We start from the raw sequence: 21671 nt of genomic DNA, 5'->3' as shown, positions 1-21671 counted from the left end.
CTGTTGTCACTGCAGGTGAGTGACAGCCCTCTCACTCCTGGAATCTGGAGTATGAGACTGCAGTCTGTCCATGGTAGTGTCTAGGAGGGCTTATTTGTTGGTGCCAGGAGAAGTAGCAAGAAATGGCTGTGGGAGTCACTGACTCCACCTCTCCTACACCCTCTCTGTTAGGTGCCCCCAATTCCCAGCTCTTCCCACCCCGCCTGGCTGCCGCGCCTGGCCTGGCCCTACCCGTGCCCCCCCCCCAACACTTACGTCAGAACTCAGCTATAAATATGCTCTTAGCATCTTAGTCACTTTTCCCGAGAAGTGCTTCCAGGTTATAAATACCCCAGCCATCTGCTTCACTGTCCGCCCCATCACCAACCTGGTTGGGGGCTGGGGGCTTAGCAGCAGACTTGGGAGTGGGTAAAGACATAGAAGAATCAAGAGTACTTATGCCAAAATGCGAGCAGTCTGAAAGAGTCTAGAGGTAGGGGCTAGGAGGCTGTGGGAGAAAAAAAACATTTGGAAGAAGACATTCTTTCTTCTTTTTCAAACAGCAGAGCCAAAAGAGAAATGGGATATGGATACTATATTTAAAAATATACTGTTTGGAGGCTGGGAGTTTGGCCTAGTGGTAGAGTGCTTGCCTAGCATGAACGAAGACCCGGGTTCGATTCCTTGGGACCAAATATATAGAAGCCAGAAGTGGAGTGGTGTCACAAGTGGTAGGGTACTAGCCTTGAGAAAGCCCAAGGACAGTGCTCAGGCTCTGAGTTCAAGCCCTAGGACTGTAAATATATATATATATATATGTATATATATGTATGTATGTGTGTGTTTATTTTGACATTTAATATGATTTTTTTGTATTCTTAAATTTTGTGCACAAAGTATCTCACTTTGTCTTATCCCAGCTTCAGTGCTAGGAACTGCTGTGGTTGGAGAGAATGAGGTGAGAAGCTGATTTGAAAGGTGTGAAGGTATAGGAAGACACTGGCAGAAAGGGGAGGGAGATATTCCAGAAGACTTTCTTAGATTAAGGTCTCCACAAGTCAAAGGTGGGATGTCTCCATACGTTGCTTAGAAAGCCTCAGCTCAGGCTTGCAGTCCCCTAGGGGTTACTGCTCAGACTTTCTCCTCTAGTATTCCCATTCTAGGGACTGCTTACCCTGGTCAGGGTGGGAGGGAGTTATAAACTGAGCAAACACAGACATCACGTTCCCCAAAGGACACATCAATTTTGCGCAAACTTGGCCTTGGGCTGCAGACAGTATCGATCCCATGGTTCAGGGCTGCCAGTCATAAGGAGGGGGTGGTGAGGAAAGAAGGGCAAAGTCTGAAGAGAACCCAGTCTAAGAGCAAATGGCACTTTCAACTCATCCCAGGCCTTCCTCTTCTTCCTATCTCATGCAAGCCTCCAGGCAGGACTCTTGGATTTAGTCCTGAGGATGGTTGAAAGGAAGGAAAGGAAAAGCAAAGTAGTGGTTCTGGAAGCCAGTTCTAAGCATGCGTCTGCCGCTTGCCACGTGTATGCCCACAGACTGTCGGCTTAATTGATAATCTGATCTGTCTCACTTCCTGGACTGAGTACAGAGGGAGGTAAAAAGCAACAACACTTAGTTCCCTTTTTCTCTGTCTCTGTCTTTCTCTGTCTGCCCCCCCCCCTACTTGTCCTGGGGTTTGAACACAGAGCCTGGGTGCTATCCCTGAGTTATTTTTGCTCAAGGCTAGTGTTCTATCACTTAAGCCACTCTGGCTTTTGGGGTGAGTAACTGGAGATAAGAATCTCACAGCTGGGCACTGGTGGCTCAGGCCTGTAATCCTGGCTACTCATGAGGCTGAGATCTGAGGATCATGATTCAAAGCCAGCCTGGGCAGGAAAGTCTATATGACTCTCATCTCTAACCAGAAAACTAGAAGTGGCTCTGTGGTTCAAAGTGGTAGAGTGCTGTCTTGGAGCAAAAAAAAACTCAGGGACACCCAGGCCCTGAGTTCAAGTTCCAGGACCAATAAGAACGACAAAAAATGTCTCACAGAGTGAGGAAAGGGGTGACATTGTTCCAAGAGAAATGTATTCTATTTATCTGACTTATGTAACCATGACCCCTCTTTATAGCTTATTTTTTTATTTATTTATTTTAGCCAATCCTGGGGTTTAAAGTTCACAGCACCATTTCTGGCTTTTTCTGAGTAGTTTATTGACTGTAAGAATCTCTTGGACTTTCCTGCCCAGGTTGCCTTCTAATGGTGATCTTCAGATCTCAGCCTCCTGAGTGGCTAGGATTACATGGGAGCCACCTGCATCCACCTGCATATCACCTTGGTAAGAACAATAAAAAAATTAAATGCAAACAAAGAGTCTCACAGACTTTTCTTCTCTGATTAGCTTTAAATCTTGATCTTCAGATCTCAGTCTCTTGAGTGGCTAAGAATAGGGCATGAGCTAACCCAGCAACCCGTAGCTCTTTATTAGTCATGATACAATCAAAACCTGGTTCTGGGAATATGGAAAGAGCCTAAGGTAGGAAAGGAGCAGCTTGAAGAAGCAAAGGCATTAGGTATGAGATGAATATACCCAATGAGCCTAGAGGAGTTCAGGTGAAGACAAAGCAGAGTGGGCAGGCAGGCTCAGGCCATTTAGGGTATCCTAGTAGAAGACACAAGATCCTTCTACTTAGGGTCCTGGCAGGAGACTGAGGATCCACATTAGCTGTTTATAAATGCTCCATCAGGAAGACTTCGGGAAAGGAATTATTTAAAGAGGAGTAGGCAGAGGAAGGGAACCCACAGGAGGAATCCTGGAGCACAAGAGATTAAAAAATGGGGACAAGTATTAGGATATCTAGTGTTGAGGCAGTTATGTCAGAATCAAGGCACCACTGGAGTCACATCAGGAGCCATGGGTACAGCCATAGTCACATAGAACCATGGTACATAGTCAAATGAGGAGCAGGAATGGCAAATATTCTGATCTCTGTATCATCCTATACTTGGGTATTCTGACTCTTCCCTTAGTCAAATCTAACAGGCAAGCAGAGGGCAGCATGTTGTGGCTCAGGTAGTACAGCGCCACGGGCACAGAGCAGGGCAAAGAAGATTTGAGAACAGTCAAGGAAAAGGCTTCAAGACACAAATGGGGATGAGCTTTGCTTTGGAAAATAGTTATCTAAAATCTTTGGTGAATCCAAGGAAGGGACTCTCTACAGACCTAGAAAAATTAGGAGAAGGGGTTGGGACAACTCATCCTGGAATGAGGACCATCAGGTAGAAAGAGCAGGGAGGCAGTGTAGATTGTAGAGTTAAAGGCATCTTTGCCTGGGAACCAAAGGATAATGTTCATGGTTGCAGGTGGAACAGGGTCCCTGAAGTGGGGGTACAGTGGATAAACTATGTTCTAGAAGAGGGACTGGTAGTCATGAAGGAAGTGTTAAAGGTTGTTATAGGTTGCTCAGGAGAAGAGAATTAATAATCAGGTCAGAGGCAGAAATGGTGTCTCTTTTTTCTCTTAAGGAAGGACATTTGTGTGATGTCCTTTGCCCACAGTTGCCCAGCTTCCCCCACCCAAGCCCCCTTCATGGGCTCGCTGTTTCACACATAGGCTAACTGCACCCACAGGCCTCCACCACCATGTCAGGGATGTCGGTTTTGATAATATTGCTGTCCTTGTCATAGTAGAGCAGAGACAGGGGACGTCGGATTGTGGGCACACAGCATGAACCCCCTCTGGCAGTACCAGCAGCGGCATTAGCTTTGAGAAGATTGAACACTGCAGTGTGGAAGGATGCAGCAATGCCAGGCATGCCCGCCACGTGGAGTGGGCACTGTCCTGTGCAGAAGTTCATTGAATAGCCCTCAGGCTGAATGATCCAGTCGTGCCAGCCAATCTCACGGAAGTCTACAAAGAATTCTTGTCGACAGCACATCCTGGATCCTCCCTGGCAGTCGATGCCTCTTCGGCGTACCCGGTGCTTGCCCCCGACGCTTACTTGGGCTATCACAAATGGCCTGTAGGCAGTCCCACCCAGGATGTCTGATCTGTGGGCTATCTGGCCTTCAGGTACCAGCTGCAAGATAAGGTGCCCCTGGCTACAAGCAGCCTGAGCTTCAGGCCCCAGGAAGACCTGGTGCCAACCACTGGTATCCACCTCCAGCAGGTGCTGCATGATCAAGGTGAGGTTGGTGTCATGTGGCCTCAGCACATGGATCTTCACTTTCATAGTGTAGGTGCTGTTGGAAGGGAGTTGCATAAAGAGCATAAGGCTAGCCTGCTGGATCTCCAGGCTACCAGCATTTCTATCAGGGAAGTGGAAATCAAGACGAATTTCGTTGATGTTGGAGAGGCCTGTGGACATAAAAAGCACTGTCATCACAGCCTTGTGTCATTGCTACCAGCTGCCTCTCTATTCTCAGTGTAACTGAATTCCTATCCCTTGGTATTTGCTATAATCTGAATGTCTTCTAAAGTTCATGGGTTGGAAATTTAATCCCCAATGAGGTATTATGTCTGTCTTAATTCTTTCAGTGCTGATACTGAAAGAACTCAGGGCCTCACCTCTCACTTGGCTTCTTTGCTCAAGGCTGGTGATATACCTTGAGTGTGGCTTTTTGCTGATTAATTGGCGATCAGAGTCTCACAGACTTTTCTGTCTATGTTGGCTTTGAACTTTGATTCTCAGATCAGCCTCCCGAGTAGCTAGGATGTTTGTTTTGAAACAAGGTCTCACTATGCTGTCTAGTCTGGCCTGGAACTGGTGAGCTCAGAGCAATCCTCCAGGCCAAGTGTGATGACTCACAACCTGTAAATTCAGCTACTTGGGAAATGGAAGCAGGAGGATTGGAAATTCAAGGCTAGCCTGGGCAAAAATAGTGATATCCCATCTCCAAAGCATAATATCAACAAAAGGGGGTTGGAGGCATGGCTTAGCTGGTAGAACAGCAGCCAATAAGCAAAAGCATCAGATACCCAGTTCAAGTCCCAGTCTTGGACAAAAAAAATATATATCAATAAAAAAGCATGATTCAAGTGGTAGAGTTCTTGTCATATGGGAGACCCTGGGTTTAATCTCTGATCTTTCTGTTGGGTGATAGTGTCTTCTGCCTATGATCCTAGCTATGCAGGAGGCTGAGATTTGAGGATCACAGTTTGAAGGCAGCCTGGGTAGGAAGTCCATAAAGTTCTTATCCCCAGTTAACCACCGAGAACATGGAACTAGAGCTGTGGCTTGAAGTGGTAGAGCAGTAGCTTTGAGCAAAAAGAGCTCAGCGACACTGTCCAGGCCTTGAGTTCAAGCCCCAGGACTGACAAAAACAAAAACAAAAATCCTCCTTCCTCAACCTCTATGATACCTGGAACTACAAGCAAGCCTCTGGCTTGGCTCCCAGTGTGGTGGTGTTGGGAAGTGTGGTGGTTTGGGGTGGTGCTCTAATGGGAAACATCTGGGTTACAGGGATCAAACCCCTCATATAAGGGGATGATTGTTGTTGCTGTGGGTTTTTGTTGTTGTTGTTTAGTTGGTTATGCTAGTCCTGGGCCTTGTACTCAGGGACTGGGCACTGTCCTTGGGCTTTCTCAAGGCTAACCCTACCACTTGAGCCACAGCATCACTTCCAGCCTTTTTCTATATTTGTGGTACTGAGAAATCGAACCCAGGTCTTCGTACATAATAGGCAAGCACTATACCACTAGGCCAAACTCCCAGCCTGTTGTTTGTAATAAGAGGCAAGTTTGCATTTGCCTTCTCTTTAACCTTCCACCATGTAATGATGGAGCAAGCAAGCCATCTCTAGATTCCCTTGACCTTAGACTTCCCATTTCCCAAAGCATGAGCTAATATGTCTATTACAAATAACCCATTTTGAAGGAGTGATATTATCCAAAAAGAAATGGACTCATGACCTGATTTATATAACTGTAACCCCTCTTTACATCACTTTCATAATAAAAATTTAAAAAACAATCCACTCATCTTGTGGTACTCTCTGTAGCAGCACAGAATGGATTGATTCAGGCTGTAATGAGGGTGAGATGTTGCTATAATAAATACCTGATACTATAGCAGGTCTTTGAATCTGGGTAAAGGATAGAGGAGGAAAGAATCTGGCACTCCTTAGAGATTACTTAGGTGCTCACAATCAGCATGGTAGAAATATGGGTGAGAAAGGCAGTTCTGATGAGGTCTGCAATAGAAATAAGGAATCTGTCACTGGATACCAGAACAAAGACCATCCTTGGTGTAAAGTGGAAAAAAGTTTGAATGAGTTGTATCCTTCATGAAAGGCAAGAACTCAGAATAATAAATTTGGTTATCTAGAAGAAGAAATGTCTAAGCAGAATACTGAAGGGATTGTATGGCTGTTTTTAAACTATACACAGTAAAATTAGAAAGGATTTAAATATGGAATTTATAATTAAAGGAAGTGGAACATAAAGATTTGGAAAACCCCCAGTCTAGCTATAAGGAATCAAAGGCGTATTCTGGGGAGAAAATCAAAACAGCCTGATTTTTTTTTGGGGGGGGGGTTGGTCCAGCCTAGGCACTGTCTCTAAGTGATTTTGCTCAAGACCCAGCCTGAGATTATTATGAACAGAAGCAAGTTAGTTGTGATTATTAGAGGCACTGAGAGAATGACTCCAAAGACATTTTTTAAAAAAAAATCTGTGCCTGTAATAAGGTTTATACTCAGGGTCTTGAGCTTTTGTTTTTTTAGTTCAAAGATTGGCATTCTACCAGTTGAACCACACCTGTACTTTTGGCTTTTTGATGGTTAATTGGAGGTAGGAGTCTTACGGACTTTGGTGCCCATGTGGTCTTCAAGCCACAACCCTCAGATCTCAGACTTCAAATTGCTACAATTACATGTGTGAACCACTGGCACTCAGCTAGAAATAGGTTTCTTTCCCCCCTCCCTCTTCAGTCGTGGTGTTTGGACTCTGGGTTTGGGCACTGTCCCTGAGTTCTTCAACTCAAGACTACAGCCCTACCCCTGGAGCCACAACCCCACTTCCAGTTTTCTAGTGGTTAATTGGAAATAAGAGTCTCTTGAAATTTAGTGCCCAGGCTGGCTTTGAACTGTGATTCTCAGATCTCAACCTTCAGAGTAGCTAGGATTATAGGTGTGAACCACTGTGCCTGGCAGAATAGGTTTCTTAAAGAACTCAATATCATCTCTTTGCCCTTCTCAGTCTTAGACTTCCAAACCTCCAGAATCATGACTAATATCTGTTCATTATAAATTACCTATTGTATGCTCTTCTATAATACCAGCACAAAATGGATGAGATAGCTCTGTTGCCCATCCTTCCTTTTCTGAATATTTCCTTTTCTTTTTTGTCAGTCATGGGGCCTACACACTGTCTTTGAGTAATTTTGCTCAAGGCTAGTGCTCTATCACTTTGAACCCCAGGTTCACTTCCTGTTTTCTGGTAGTTAATTGGAGAGAAGAGTCTCACAGACTTTCCTGCCCAGGCTGGCTTTGAACTGTGTTCCTTAGATCTATCTCAGCCTCCTAAGTATCTAGGATTATAGGTGTGAGTCATCAGCATCTGAGTCCTAAATATTTCGTTTCTCTTGACTTTCATGACATAACTCCTTTAGGTCTGTACCACCACCATCTGGATTTCCCTTCCCATTGGTTGATTGATTCCATTCTGAGTATTGAACACAAGGCCTTCCATATGTTAGGCAAACACTTTTTTACTTGAGGCATGCCCTAGCTCTTTTGCTTTATTTTGCTTTTGAGATAGGGTCTCTTTAAATTTGACCAGCCTCAGCCTCTGGAGTAGCAGAGGAGGTCCCACCACACATACTGCATATTTCTCTTTTCTTTTTCTTTTTTTGTCATTTGTGGGCTTGCAATCAAGAGTTGGGTGCTGTTCCTGAGCTCTTTTTCCTCTAGGTTAGCATTCTATCACTTTGAGCCATAGTGCCATTTCAAGTTTTTCAGTAGTTAATAGGAGATATGAGTCTCTCAAGGACTTTTTCTGCCCAGGTTGGCTTCAAACTGAAATCTTCAGATCTTAGCCTCCTAAGTAGCTAGGATTTACAGGCATGACCTACCAAGACCCAGCTGCATATTTCTTTATATCCCTATCACAACTGCCTAATTTCCCGTCAGCATTCATCAGCCTTACTGAAACATCTCAGTTGTGTTTCCATTCCCTCTACTGTATTTGAAATTGCCTTGTCAAAATCACTAACACAAATCTATGTTTTGAAATTGTCAAATCTGGGTCTTGAAATTTATCTTATTTGATCTTCAACCCATGTTTGATATAACCACTTCCCTCCTTCTTAAGGATTTCCTTCTGTTGGCTTTCAGGACATTGGCTACTCTTTTTCTTCTTTGCTTGTTTGACCTCTAAATGTTGGAGGTCCTGAGGGCTCAAAGCTTGTTATACTTGCTACCTTCTGATGACTTTTGACTATATATTTCTGGCTCTGAGATCCGGCCTGCCTATCTGATATACCATTTGAGTATCAAATGATATTGCAAACTTTTCATGTTCAAAGAGCTGTAGATTATCCCTCCAATCCAAAGATGTTCTTTCTAGTCTTCCCCTTCCCTGTAAATAATTACATCATTTTTAGCCAAATCTTGGATGCCCTTAACTATGTATTTTGATACTACCTGAAAGATCTACCAACTTCACTCAAATTTACAATACAAGTTTCTTCCTTCCTTCCTTCCTTTCTTTCTTTCTTTCTTTCTTTCTTTCTTTCTTTCTTTCTTTCTTTCTCTCTCTCTCTCTCTCTCTCTCTCTCTCTCTCTCTCTCTTTCTTTCTTTCTTTCTTTCTTTCTTTTATGGGTTGTGTAGCTTGAATTCCCTTGGGCATTGTCCCTGAGCTCTTCAGCTCAAGGCTACCACTCTACCCTTGAACTAAGCCCCTCTTTCCATTTTCTAGAGGTTAATTGGAGATAAGAGTCTCAGGTCCTTTTGTGCCTGGGCTGGCTTTGAACCTTGATCCTCAGATCACAGCCTCCTGAGATGCTAAGATTACAGGCATGAGCCACCGCCCAGCTGATTACAGTTTGTTTTGTTTTCTTTTGTTTTGCCAGTCGTGGGGCCTGAGCTCAGGGTCTGGGCACTGTCTTTGAACTCGTCAGCTCAAAGCTAGCACCCTACTCCTGGGCCTGGGTGCTGTCCCTGAGCTCTTCAACGCAAGGCTATCACCTTACACTTGCACCACAGCCCCACTTCCCGTTTTCTATTGATTAACTGGAGATAAAAATCTCAAGGCTTTGTAGTGCCTGGGCTGGCTTTGAACCTTGATCCTCAGATCACAGCCTCCAGAGTAGCTAGAATTACAGGCATGAGCCACCGTGTCCCCGCCACAAGTTCATTTCTTTCCAGTCTTTATTATGTGTCAGTTCAACCAACAATCACCTTGAATTATAGCAAAAATGTTCTAAGTAGCTCATTCATTTTTCAACTATTCTCCAAATATCAAACTGAGTGATTTTTTTTGTTGTTGTTGTTGCCAGTACTAGGGCTTGAACTCAGGGCCTGGGCACTGTCCCTGAGCTTCTTTTGCTCAAGGCTAGAGAATTCTACCACTTGAGCCACAGCACTATTTCTGGCTGTTTTTGTTTATGTGGTACTAAGGACTCTTACTCAGGGCTTCATGCTAGGTAAGCACTTTACACTAAGCCACATTCCTAGCCTGTCTTCCTTTCTTTCTTTCCCTCCTTCTTTCCTTTTTTTTTCTTTTTGGTAAGTCATGGGGGCTTGAATCCTGGGCGCTGTTCCTGAGCTCTTCAGCTCAAGGCTACTGCCCTACCTCTGGGCCTAAGTGCTGTCCCTGAGCTCTTCAGCTCAAGGCTACCTCCCTACCACTTGAGCCACAGCCCCACTTCCCATTTTCTAGTGGTTAATTGGAGATAAGAATATCAAGGTCTTCAGTGCTCAGGCTGGCTTTGAACCTTGATTCTCAGAATTCAGCCTCCTGAGTAGCTAGGATTACAAGTGTGACCCACCACGTCCATCTTGCTTCTTTCTTTCTTTCTCTTTCCTTATTTTGGCTAAGACTGGCAGTCTCAGTCTTGAGTCTCAGCTCTACTTCTGGCCTTTTGCTGGTTAACTGGAGATAAAAAGTCTCATAGACTTTTCTACTCAAGTTGGCTTTAAATCCTGAGATTCATAAATCTCAGCTCCTATGTAACTAGGATTACAGATCATATTTATATAATAAATATCTCTGTCTCTGTCTGTCTGTCTGTCTGTCTCTCTCTCTGTCTCTGTCTCTCTGTCTCTGTCTCTCTCTGTCTCTCTTTCTCTCTGTCTCTCTCTCTCTCTGTCTCTCTCTCTCTCTCTGTCTCTCTCTGTTTCTGTCTCTCTCTCTCTCTTGGCATGTGACTTAGTGATAGAGTGTTTCATGCATGAAGCCCTAGGTTCTATTCCCCAGTACCCATAAACAGAAACATCCAGAAGTGGAGCTGTAGCTTAAGTGGTGGAGTGCTAGCCTTGAGCAGGGACAGTGCTGGAGCCCTGAGTTCAAGCCCCAGAACTGGCAATAAATAAATAAATAAATAAATAAACTCTCTCTCTCTGCCTGTTCCAGCATGATCTTTTTATTACATAAATCTGATCAGTTTTAGCTCTTCAACTTAGATGCTTCAATGGTTTCCTGGGGCTGTTTAGTAAAAATCTAAATTCCCTTACATAGAAGATGTGTGATTTGGCAGTCTGCCATTTAAATACCACACTCTACCTATACTGACTTTTTTTTTCCTGTTTCTTGAACCTACTAAACATGGTTTTGTTGTTTGGACTTCACACATGCTATTTCTTTCCAAGATCTTTGAATGACTAGTTCCTTTTTGACATTCAGCTTCAGTATCTCTTTGGAGAATTTCCCTTGATTAGCCTATCTAAAAGACCCTCTGTCAGGGAGTACTAGCCTTGCACAAAAGAGCTCAAGAATAGTGCCCAGTCCCTGAGTTCAAGCTCTGTAATCGACAAAATAAAAAATAGAACCTTTGTCATTCTAATACTTATGAAGCTTAACCCTCATTGCATATAATGCTCTGTAGTTGTCTTGCTTGTTGCTCATTTATTTCCTGTATGCTTCCTCTTAAAATTTGTTCCTCCTCTCAGTTTAAATATAAGTTCTGTAAAGGGCAGAGATTGTGTTTGTGTGGCTCAATCAGTTCTTTGCATATAGTAGGCACTCAATAAACATCTGTTGAATTTGCTTTCATCATTTCTTTAGGGCTTTTTTTTTTTTTTTTTTTTTTTTGCCAGTCCTGGGGCTTGAACTCAGGGCCTGGGCACTGTCCTTAGGATGTCTCAAGGCTAGTACCCTACTACTTGAGTCACAGTACCACTTCTGGCTTTTTCTAGGTATGTGGTACCGAGGAACCTAACCCAGGGCTTTGTGCGTGCTAGGCCAGCATTCTACCACTAGGCCACACTCCCAGCCCTCTTTAGGTGTTCTTTTATACGTTTATGGGTGGTGGATCAGAAAAATCTTAGACTGAATTTGGTGTCTCAACTTGAGAAGATTGAGATTTGAGTTAGCCAGACCCCATTTTAACCAAAATGCTAGACATGATAGTGCATGTCTGTCATTCAGCAATGTGGGAAGCATAAATAGGAGGATTGCAGCAAAAAGTGAGATTCCATTTGAAAAACAAAAGAAAAAGTGATGGAGTTGTGACTCAAGTGATATATAGCTTGCCTAACAAGGATAGGGCCTTGAGCTCAAACCTCAGTAGAAAAAATAAACAACAAAAAACCCCACTAATTGGTTAAAAAGTCCAAGTTGGGAGGCCAGGAGTTGGGCCTAGTGGTCGAGTGCTTGCCTAGCATGCACGAAGACCTGGGTTTGATTCCTTGGTACCACATACATAGCAAAAAGCCAGAAGTGGTGCTGTGGCTCAAGTGGTAGAGCCCTGGCCTTGAAAAAATCCAGGTACAGTGCTCAGGCCCTGAGCCCAAGCCCAGGACTGGCAAAAAAAAAAAAAAAAAAAGTCCAAGTTGGGCGGGGAGTTTGGCCTAGTGATAGAGTGCTTGCCTAGCATGCACGAAGACCTGGGTTTGATTCCTTGGTACTACACATATAGAAAAAAGCTGGAAGTGGTGCTGAGGCTCAAGTGGTAGAGCTCTAGCCTTGAGAAAGTCCAAGGACAGTGCTCAGGCCCTGAGCTCAAGCCCAGGACTGGCAAAAAAAAAAAGTCCAGGCTGGGGGTTTGGGGGTTTGGCCTAGTGGTAGAGTGCTTGCCTAGCATGCACTAAGACCCAGGTTTGATTCCTCGGCATCACATACACAGAAAAAGCTGGAAGTGGTACTGTGGCTCAAGTGGTAGCCTTGAGAAAAGCCCAAGGACAGTGCTCAGACCCTGAATTCAAGCCCAGGACTGGCAAAAAAAATTAACTCCAAATGCTTTTGTGGGGAGGCTGAGGCAAGAAGATCTAGAGTTCTAAGCCAGTTTGGGCTGTCTAGCAAGATCCTGTCTCAAACAAAAGAGAAAGAAAAACAAAAATGCCTGTTATTTATTAATTTGTGGTGATGTTGGAGGTTGCACTTGGGGCTTCATGCTTGCTAGACAAACATCATGAGTCATGCCCTCAATCCTTCTGTTTCTTAGTTTAATCTTTCAGGTCGGGTATCCTGTCTAGTAAGGGATCAGCAAGCATGCTATAGGCAAAGTTAAGTCTTTACATAATAGACTTAAATTTGAAAGATAGCCATAATTACTTAAAAAAATTTTCCAATTACCTAGCAAAAAGCTGAAAGTGGAAGAGTGTTAGCCTTTAGTGGAAAAGCTAAGAGACAGCATTTAGGCCCTGAATTCAAGCCCCAGTACCAAAACTAAATACATACATACATACAAAAATACATACATAAAAGTCTCATCTGAACTCTTAGCTAAATACAGTTGCATGATACACCTAATGGCACCGAAGAACTGTTCAGGTAAACCTTGTGAAGTCACAAAGCCATGAGAAATAATGCATTTGTTATTTTAAGATGGTTAGGTATAGCTCAGTGATAAGTGCAGCTAGGGAAGAGTACATGTAGAAGTCCATAGTTTAACTTCCAACACTGCACAAACAAAATTCCATATTTGGGACTGGTGTGTTTACTAATAAATAACTAAAACAGAAATGAGTATTAGAAGTGGGGTGCTATCCTAACCAAAGCCTACAATATGACACACTGGCTTCTAGACTATGATGCAGGCAGAAAAGGTAAGGCAAGGGACTTAGTGAGGGCAGGAAGAACAGTGAGGAAATTGCTGCTGGAAGCTGGAGAAAAGGGAACCTGAGTTATATATTGGCTGTCACCTGTGGTAACTTGGAAGCCAGAAACCATATCTAACAAAGGTGTGAATTTAGCTACAGATATTTCCAGGCGGAATGCTGAAAATGCCAGTTGGCTTGTTTTAGCTGGCTATGATAAGGCATTTCAGGGGAGAGATGAACTTTTTTTGTATGTGGAGGGGGTGTCATGGGCTTGAACTAGGCCTGGGCACTGTCCCTGAGCTCTTCAGCTCAAGGCTATTGCACCACCCTTAAGCCAAGTTCCACTTCCCATTTTCTAGAGGTTAATTGGAGATAAAAGTTTCACAGTCTTTAGTGCCCAGGTTGCCTTTGAACCTTGATCCTCAGATCTCTATCTCCCGTGTAGCTAGGGTTACAGGCATGAGCCACCAGCCTGGCTCCTTTTTTTTTGGAATTGTTTAAAGAGAGGTTAAGAAAGAGTAATATAGACAGAATGATTTTAATCAAAATACATGTATGCATGTATGTAAATATTGCGATGGCTTTCTTTATATGATTAATTTACACTAATATTTTTAAACAAAACTATAAAATAAATGATTCCATTTTCTAGAGAAAATATTCCTTAACTGGACTAACTAGGTTGAAAAATAGAACCTCTTTTCCTTACTTCTTTGTTTAAAGCAGTCTCTCAAATAAGAAGCTTAAGCTTGTAATCCTAGCTACTCAGGAGGGTGAGATCTGAGGATCAAGGTTCAAAGCCAGCCCAGGCACTGAAGAATGTGAGACACTTATCTCCAATTAATCACTAGAAAATGAGAAGTGGGGTTGTGGCTCTCAGGGTAAGATGGTAGCCTTGAGCTGAAGAGCTCAGAGACAACACCCAGGCCCAGGAGTAGGGCGGTAGCCTAGAGCTGAAGAGCTCAAGGACATGGCCCAGGCCCAGAGTTCAAGCCCCATAACCAAAGCCAGAGTAGCCAGAGTACTGCTAGAAAAAAAAAAAATCATAGCTGCTGAGTGAAGATCAGGACAAATAAAAGGTCAGCTGTATAACCTTTTTGTTAGGCTACTGAGAGCTAAAATTGAAGGTGATATAGACTAGAAAAAAAAAATAATAAGGTTTGGGGGCTAGGAGTTTGACCTAGTGGTAGAGTGCTTTCCTAGCATGCACGAAGACTGGGGTTTGATTCCTCAGTACCACATACATAGAAAAAGCCAGAAGTGGTACTGTGGCTCAAGTGGTAGAGCTCTAACGTTGAGAAAACCCAAAGACAGTGTTCAGGCCCTGAGTTCAAGCCTTAGGACTGACACAAGAAAAAAAGAAAGAAAAAAGAAAATAAGTATGTGAATCATTTTTCTGTAGGTACTCTCAACTAGACAAAAGGACTTCTCCACAATGTACCATGGCGTTGACCTGGAGCTTCACTTAAGGTTTATCTTCATACAGTGGGATGACTGAGTATACTACACTTTGTTATTCAGAGAGCAACGTTTTTAAAGAGAATTCTAAGTCAAAAGAGATTCAACTATTTCGAAATGAAAAGAGAGCCAAGTGCCAGTGGCTCACACACCTGTAATCCTAGCTACTCAAGAAGCTGAGCTCAGAGGATCAGAGCCTAGCTTGATCCAGCTTTGAAATGAGCCCAGGCAGGAAAGTCCATGAGACTTTTATTTCCAATGAACCACTGAAGAGCCAAAAGTAGATCTGTAGCTCAAGTGGTAGAGTATTAGCTTTGAGCAAAAACCTAAGAAACAGCATTCAGGTGCTGAGTTCAATTTCCAGGACTTGAACACACAGCTACACACACGCACGCACGCACGCACGCATGCACGCACGCACAAAAGAAGAAAAAGAGGGGGGTGGGGGGAGGGTAATGGGTACCAAGACATGTGAAAGGGTATCAATGTATGTGAATTAATGCACCTTCTATCTGGCAAATATCGTGTAACCCTTTTACTAATTACAATAAAAAATCAAAAAAAAGAAGAAAAAGAAAAAGGAGTATGTAGGGGCATGGTAGCTCAGTGTTGAGTTTTGTGTAATATTTATTAAGACCTGGGTTTCATCTCAGTGCTGCAAAAACAAAAAAGCAAAAAGGGAGCAGGTATGCTGATTCATGTCTGTCATCTCAGTAGATAGAAAGATTAGTAGTAGAAGGCCAATTTGCTATAATTTGGAGGTCAGCTTAGACTACTTAGACTCTGTCCACAAAAAGAAAAAGAGCCAGAAGTGGTGGCTCACGCCAGTAATCCTAGTTACTCCGGAGGCTGAGATCTGAGGATCAAGGTTAAAAGCCAGTCCAGGCGCAAAAGGACCTGAGACGGACAGTGCTCAGGCCAAGTTCAAGCCCCATGACCCACAAAAAAAAAAAAAAGAGAGAAAAAGAAAAAGAAAAAAGAGAACTCTAAGTTCTCCCCTTCTTTGAGCAGTAAGTCAGTCAGCTAAGCAAACTACTCAGTTGCAAACATAGGTTATTTTCCATTCAAAAGAAAAAACATAAGGGCAGGGAAATTGGCCTAGTGGTAAGAGTGCTTACCTAGCATACACAAAGACCCAAGTTCAATTCCTCAGTACCATATACATAGAAAAAGCCAGAAGTGATGCTGTGACTCAAGTGGTACAGCTCTAGCCTCGAGAAAGCCCAAAGACAGTACTCAGGCCCTGAGTTCAAACCCCAGGACTGGCAAAAAGACGGGTGATTATTATGGGCCTAGTGGTATAGTGGACTAGTGGTATAGCCTAGTGGTAGAATGCTTGCCTCGTGTGCACAAAGCCCGGGTTCAATTACTTGGTACCACACACACAGAAAAAGCTGGAAGTGGTGCTGTGACTCAAGTGGTAGAGCTCTAGCCTTGAGCAAAAGTGTCCAAAGACAGTGTCCAAGCCCTGAGTTTAAGCCCCAGGAATGGGGAGGGAGGAGGAAAGACAAGAGGAAATGGAGAACTGAGGGCTAACTGGGTATATCCAGGAGCCAGTGATCAGCAGTAGAGAAATCCTTCTACAGCAGAATTAGGCCCTTATCAAGTGAATTGTGGTTGTAGGATGGATTGAGAGATACATTACTTGATGGAAATGCAAATTTTTGTGAATAAATACTTAGTATAGAAGTGCTTGCCTGCAGTCTCAGTACACAGGTGTCAGAGGAGTGGGTTGGCGGCCAAATTAGACTATGTAAAGAGGCTCTATTTTAAAATAAATAAATGAATAAACTTTATGGATTTATTGATCAGTGAAGAAGAGTATCCCATTCTTCCTTACCCCTTTCTGAATGGGAATATCTAACACAGTCAATTCTGTCCCTGTCTCAGTATTCTGTGTACAGTGAGTGGGAGGCAGATAACATATTTTTAGGACACAGGCAGTTGTGTGTTAGTAAATGTTTAACAACAGGTCTACAGGGGAAAAAATTAAAACCCTGATTTGCAGTGTTTGCCAATTTCTGGAGTACAAATTCTCCCACAATGTCCAATATTAAGTCACTAATGTGAAGTCTCTGAACATAAAGCTGTAAGAAACTTTACAATAAACTCTAAGGAAGCCAGTTTTAGGATACCTTGAAGACCTGAACATCTGAAGAAGTAACTGCTTCTATTCGCACCTGATTCAGAGGATGAAACTCTGGACTTCAAGCCTAACCTGATGGCATAATGCATGGAATTTTTTTGGGGGGGGAACAGCATGAATTATTAAAGGCCAGCGGACAAACTGTAGTAGACTATTATATTGGCAACCCTCAATGAACCTCCTTGTTTTCATATCTAGTTCTACCTTATTCTGATCCTGAGCTTGTCTGTGATCACTTGCTTCCTCAGTGGGACATTACTAAGCAAGATGTATGTAGAATATTAATCATCATTTATACAGTACAGTTGTCCCCTGGAATTTAGCCACCATAGTTCTCCATCACCCTCTGGGGATTGAACCCAGGGGCCTTGCATATGCTAGGGAAGCACTCTGCCTATGAGCTATACCTTCAGTCCTTTTTTACTGTGAGACAGAGTCTCACCTCTACTTTTGTCTAGGCTGGTCTTGATTTGGGGATCCTGCTACCAAGAGACAGAATAGTTGGGATTATAGTCATGAGCCATGATTCTCAGCTCAGCCACCATGTTTTAAAGAAGTTGGGGCAAGAGTACTGAATGATGTGTGTGTGTGTGAGTGTGTGTGTTCCCTTAAAATCCACACATTGAAGACAGGCATCATGCATACATCTGTAATTTCAGTACTTGCAAGGCTGAAGCAGGAGGATCATGAAATTTTGGCCTGCCTGAGCTACAAAATGTGACCCTGTTTTGTTTTGTTTTTAAAGACATAGGTTAAAATCCTCATCCTAAAGTAAAAGTATTAGGAGATAGGAGCATTTGAAGGGAGTATGGAACCCTTGTGAAAGGATTTAGTGTCCTTCCCAAAGAGATCTCAGGGCTGGGAATGTGGCTTAGTGGCAGAGTGCTTGCCTTAGCATGCATGAAGCCTCAGATTCGATTTCTTGATGCTGTGGTTCAAGTGGTAAAGTGCTAGCCTTGAGCAAAAGAAACACAGGGATTGTGCCCAGGCCCTGAATTCAAGTCCCAGGACTGGGAGAAAAAGAGAGGGGGGGAGGGGGGGAGTTTAAAGAACTGCCTTGCCCCTTTCTATCATTCAAGGTTACACAGAGAAAGAAGTCTCCATCATAATCCTCTGTGGGCAGCCCCCTTTGTTTCCTCTCACTTCAGTGGTCTAAGAATATTATCCTCATTTACAAATAAGAAAACTGATGATTAAGAACACAGGTCACAACATCTAATAAGTAGCTGTGCAAGAACATGGAGCCAAGCTGTCCAGCTCTAAAGTTCGTGTTCAGCTTTAAAGATGGAGAGGAGTATATGGCAACCAGGAGAAAGGAGTGTGGAATGCTAAGTATCTTCTAGACTTAAGTAAAAGCTTACAAAAGCCTCACTATGTAGTCGGTCTCAGAATTCATTATTTTCAGCTGGGAATGTGGCTTAGCAGTAGAGTGCTTGCCTAGCAGGCATGAAGCTCTGGGTTTGAAACAGAAAAGACAGAAGTGGCACTGTGGTTCAAGTGGTAGAGCCCTAGTCTTGAGTACAGAGAAGCTCAGGGACAGAGCTCAAGCCCAAAGGTCAAGCCCCCGGACCAGAAAAAAAAAATCCATTATTTCAACTACTCCTTCTTCAAGGGAGTACTTTTACCTTTTATTCTTCTCTCTGGTTTTATTTTGATTCTCTTCTGATATGTGTACCCTCATGTGGAGACCTAAGACATGGTTTTGGTGTTCATGCTCTTTTTAAATATTATTCTCTTTTTCTCTCCAAATAAAACATCTGGAATAATTAGGGATAAAGATTCTAAGTCCTGCGGCCAGAGAAAGCATGGACTCCCCAGCAACCAGATCCTGGGCCCAAGCCTGGGAATTGTGAGGGTCATTCTGGTGGACGATTATGACACCTGCAGCAAGAGAAGCCAAAGAAGACGAGAGTGGATACTTCTCTAAAGAAGTATAGCAATTCCTAGCTGCAGATAGGTTATGTGTGAGCTGGCAGAGAAAGTCTAGGGGGTGGTAATGTGGGTTTGGGGCTGTGGATATAGGAAGCAGGAGTTTGGATGGTGTGGGAAAGGCTAAGGTTGATGAGGGAAGTTCCTTTCCTTAAGAGTTCAGGGCTTGGGGTAGAGCTGCCAACCAGGAACTCACCTGTCTCAGCAAAGCTGATGATCTCATATTCCTGTCCCATTTTGTCCCCAAGAAGAGCCTCCTGTGGTAGTTCATGGAGGCGCTGTAGTGCTGTCCTCAGGGCAGATCTGGACACAGGCCGGCTCAGTGTTGGGCGCTGGCGGAGGTGCAGCTTATCCAGGATACTTTTCTTGGCAAAGTTGAGCAGCAGTTCCCGCTGGCTCTCCAGGTCCAAGGTGGGCTCCCCACATGCTGGACACTCACCATCAGCTCTGAGAGTGGCCACCGTAGCTGTAGCCAGGAATAGAAAGACCAGAAACAATGAAGAGGTCATTGCTGTGGGAAACCCTCTTTGAAAGACACAAATCAGGGGTTCAGGGATTCAATCAATAAGCTGTAGTCGCAACTCTGTTCTGGCCACCAGGGGTCCTGGGAGAATAGTGACTGGATGGCATGACTTCTTTTTGTAGGAGATAAAGCAGTCAAATATCTGACTTGAAAAGTCAAGCCAGTTACATGTAGGACTAGGAAGAATCTGCCAGCACACAATCAGTGAGAGTACAGAGTGGGGGGATGTGAGGAGAGGTTGGTTTATTTGGGCAAATGGATGTCCCTGGGCCAATATTGGGATATAGTAGTTACCCAGATGAGTTGCCAGGCCTGGGGACAAAGGTTAGAGATGAAATTCCTTTTCCTCCCCATAGCACTGGCCTTCCTGGAGAGTGAAACAGATATTTTAGGACAGAATGTTACTAGGGCTGGAGCAGGAATATTAGAGTCCAGGAGTTCTATCTGAGCCACATAAGAACTGAGTTAAAAAAAAAAAAATGACCTGGGGGCCAGAAGTTTGGCCTAGTGGTGAGTGTTTGCCTAGCATGCTGGAAGACCCTGGTTCAATTCCTCAGTACCAAATACATAGAAAAAGCCGCAAGTGGTGCTAAGACTCAAGATGTAGAGCTCTAACCTTGAGAAAGCCCAGGGACAGTGCTCAGGCTGAGTTCAAGCCCTGGATGGGGAAAAAAAAAATCACCTTTAGATAAGAAGCATTATATATTCACGTTAAATATTCTTTTTCTCTAGTTGCTCTTCAAAGTCCACACTTACACTGTTCCATCTTCCCTCTCTGGGCTCAACATTTATTTTGTGTGTGTGTGTATGTGTGTGTGTGTGTGTGTGTGTGTGTGTTCATCCATGCACATGTGCTAGTACTGGGGTTTGAACTCAGGGCCTAGACATTGTCCTTTGGCTTCTTCACACTAGACTGGCACTCTGCTGGGCACTGGTGGCTCACTCCGGTAATCCTAGCTACTTCAAGAGGTTGAGATCTGAGGATCATGGTCAAAAGCCAGCCAAGGCATGAAAAGCCAGGAGACTCTAATCTAGAAAATTGAAAGTGGCCCTATGGCTCTAGGGGTAGGGCAGTAGCCTTGAGTTGAAGAGCTCAGGGACAGTGCCCAGGCCCAGAGTTTAAGCCCCACCACTGACAAAAGCAAACAAACAAAACAAACAAAAAACCTGGCACTCTACCACTTGAGCCACATCTCTGTTTCCAGCTTTTAGTCAATTCACTAGAAAAAGAATCTCATAGGCTTGGGTGGGGGGGTTGTTGAACCTCAAGACCTCAGCCTCCTGGGCAGCTAGAATTTACAGGCATGATTCACCAGCACCTAACAATTTACTTATTTTTAAAAATAGAAGTTTTGCTGGACTCTTATCTCTATTTTTATTTAATTGTATGTCTTACTTTATAAACAGATAGGATAGGCTGGCCTTTAGCTGAGCTTATGTAATCTTCCTGTCTGTCTCATTCTTCTGATAGCTGAGCCTAGGTTTTTTTTTTTTTTTGTTTTTTGTTTTTTTTGCCAGTCCTGGAGCTTCAACTCAGGGCCTGAGCACTGTCCTTGGACTTTCTCAAGGCTAGAGCTCTACCACTTGAGCCTCAGCACCACTTCTGGCTGTTTTTCTATGTATGTGGTACCAAGGAATCGAATGAACCCAGGTCTTTGTGCATGCAAGGCAAGCACTCTACCACTAGGCCAAACTCCTGGCCTTATTTGAAATATTTTTGTTGCTTACCACAGCTCCCATCATGTAGTAAGTATTTAATTGTAAAATTCTATGTAAGATGACACTGCTTCTTGAAGGAAGATAGTCATTAAATTATCCAAATACATCTGTTGTGCCAAGATTGTCCCATGTTCTGGGAATGACCCCCTCCCCCCTTGCTCAGGGCCCATGTACTTGAACCCCAGGTGGCAACAGCTTGATGCTCAGTGGTTAGACACCTGAGCTCTGATTTGACCAGTGGTTTGCGTTACCAAATAGCCAATCAGGTGATTGTAACTAATGAATTCCCCTATAAAAGCTGTGTAAAATCCTTGTTCAGGGCCTCTCAGCGTTGCTGGCTACGGGTACGCGGAGGTCCGAGTCTAGACTCGTAAATAAACGACCCTTGCTTTTTAGCTTTGACTGTGGCCTCTGGTGGTCTTTTCGGGGTTCTAGGAATTCGGGTACAACACACATAATTGTAACTAAATTCATTCTGCCTAGAATGGATGAAATGGAGGAGTCTGGAAATTTTATTTGTTTATTTATTCATTGTTGGTGTCGGTACTGAAGCTTGAACTCAGAGTCTGTGGCTCAAGTCTACTTTTATCACTTGAGCCACAGCTCTACTTCTGTTTTGTTTTGTGATTAATTGTAGATAAATATCTCCCTAATTTATCTGCACTGTCAGGCTTCAAACCTTGATTTTCACATCTCAGAATAGCTAGGATTACAGGAAGAGCCAC

At 43.6% G+C, this 21671-nt stretch overlaps 1 protein-coding gene across 1 annotated transcript; it reads right to left on the bottom strand.

Annotated features, from left to right (window-relative positions):
* Positions 1-3472: 3472 nt before the first annotated feature.
* Positions 3473-19428, bottom strand: Inhbc (inhibin subunit beta C). Its single transcript, XM_090356843.1, has 2 exons — positions 18901-19428; positions 3473-4327 (listed from the first exon to the last, which is right to left on the bottom strand). The coding sequence occupies exons 1-2, from the start codon at positions 19211-19213 to the stop codon at positions 3585-3587; spliced, it is 1056 nt and encodes a 351-aa protein (XP_090212969.1). The 5' UTR covers positions 19214-19428; the 3' UTR covers positions 3473-3584.
* Between the last annotated feature and the right edge of the window lie 2243 nt (positions 19429-21671).

Source organism: Megascapheus bottae, chromosome 2 (genome assembly GCF_031878675.1).
Source record: "Megascapheus bottae isolate mThoBot1 chromosome 2, mThoBot2.hap1, whole genome shotgun sequence".
Classification (NCBI taxonomy): Eukaryota; Metazoa; Chordata; class Mammalia; order Rodentia; family Geomyidae; genus Megascapheus; species Megascapheus bottae.
This window is presented reverse-complemented; position numbering and strand designations above follow the sequence as displayed.

Excerpts from the sequence above, each read along its gene's own strand:
- Inhbc (XM_090356843.1), bottom strand. The coding sequence starts at position 19,213 with ATGACCTCTTCATTGTTTCTGGTCTTTCTATTCCTGGCTACAGCTACG. Across the intron at positions 4,328-18,900 it reads CATCAGCTTTGCTGAGACAG|GCCTCTCCAACATCAACGAA; the intron begins GTGAGTTCCTGG and ends TTATGTCCACAG.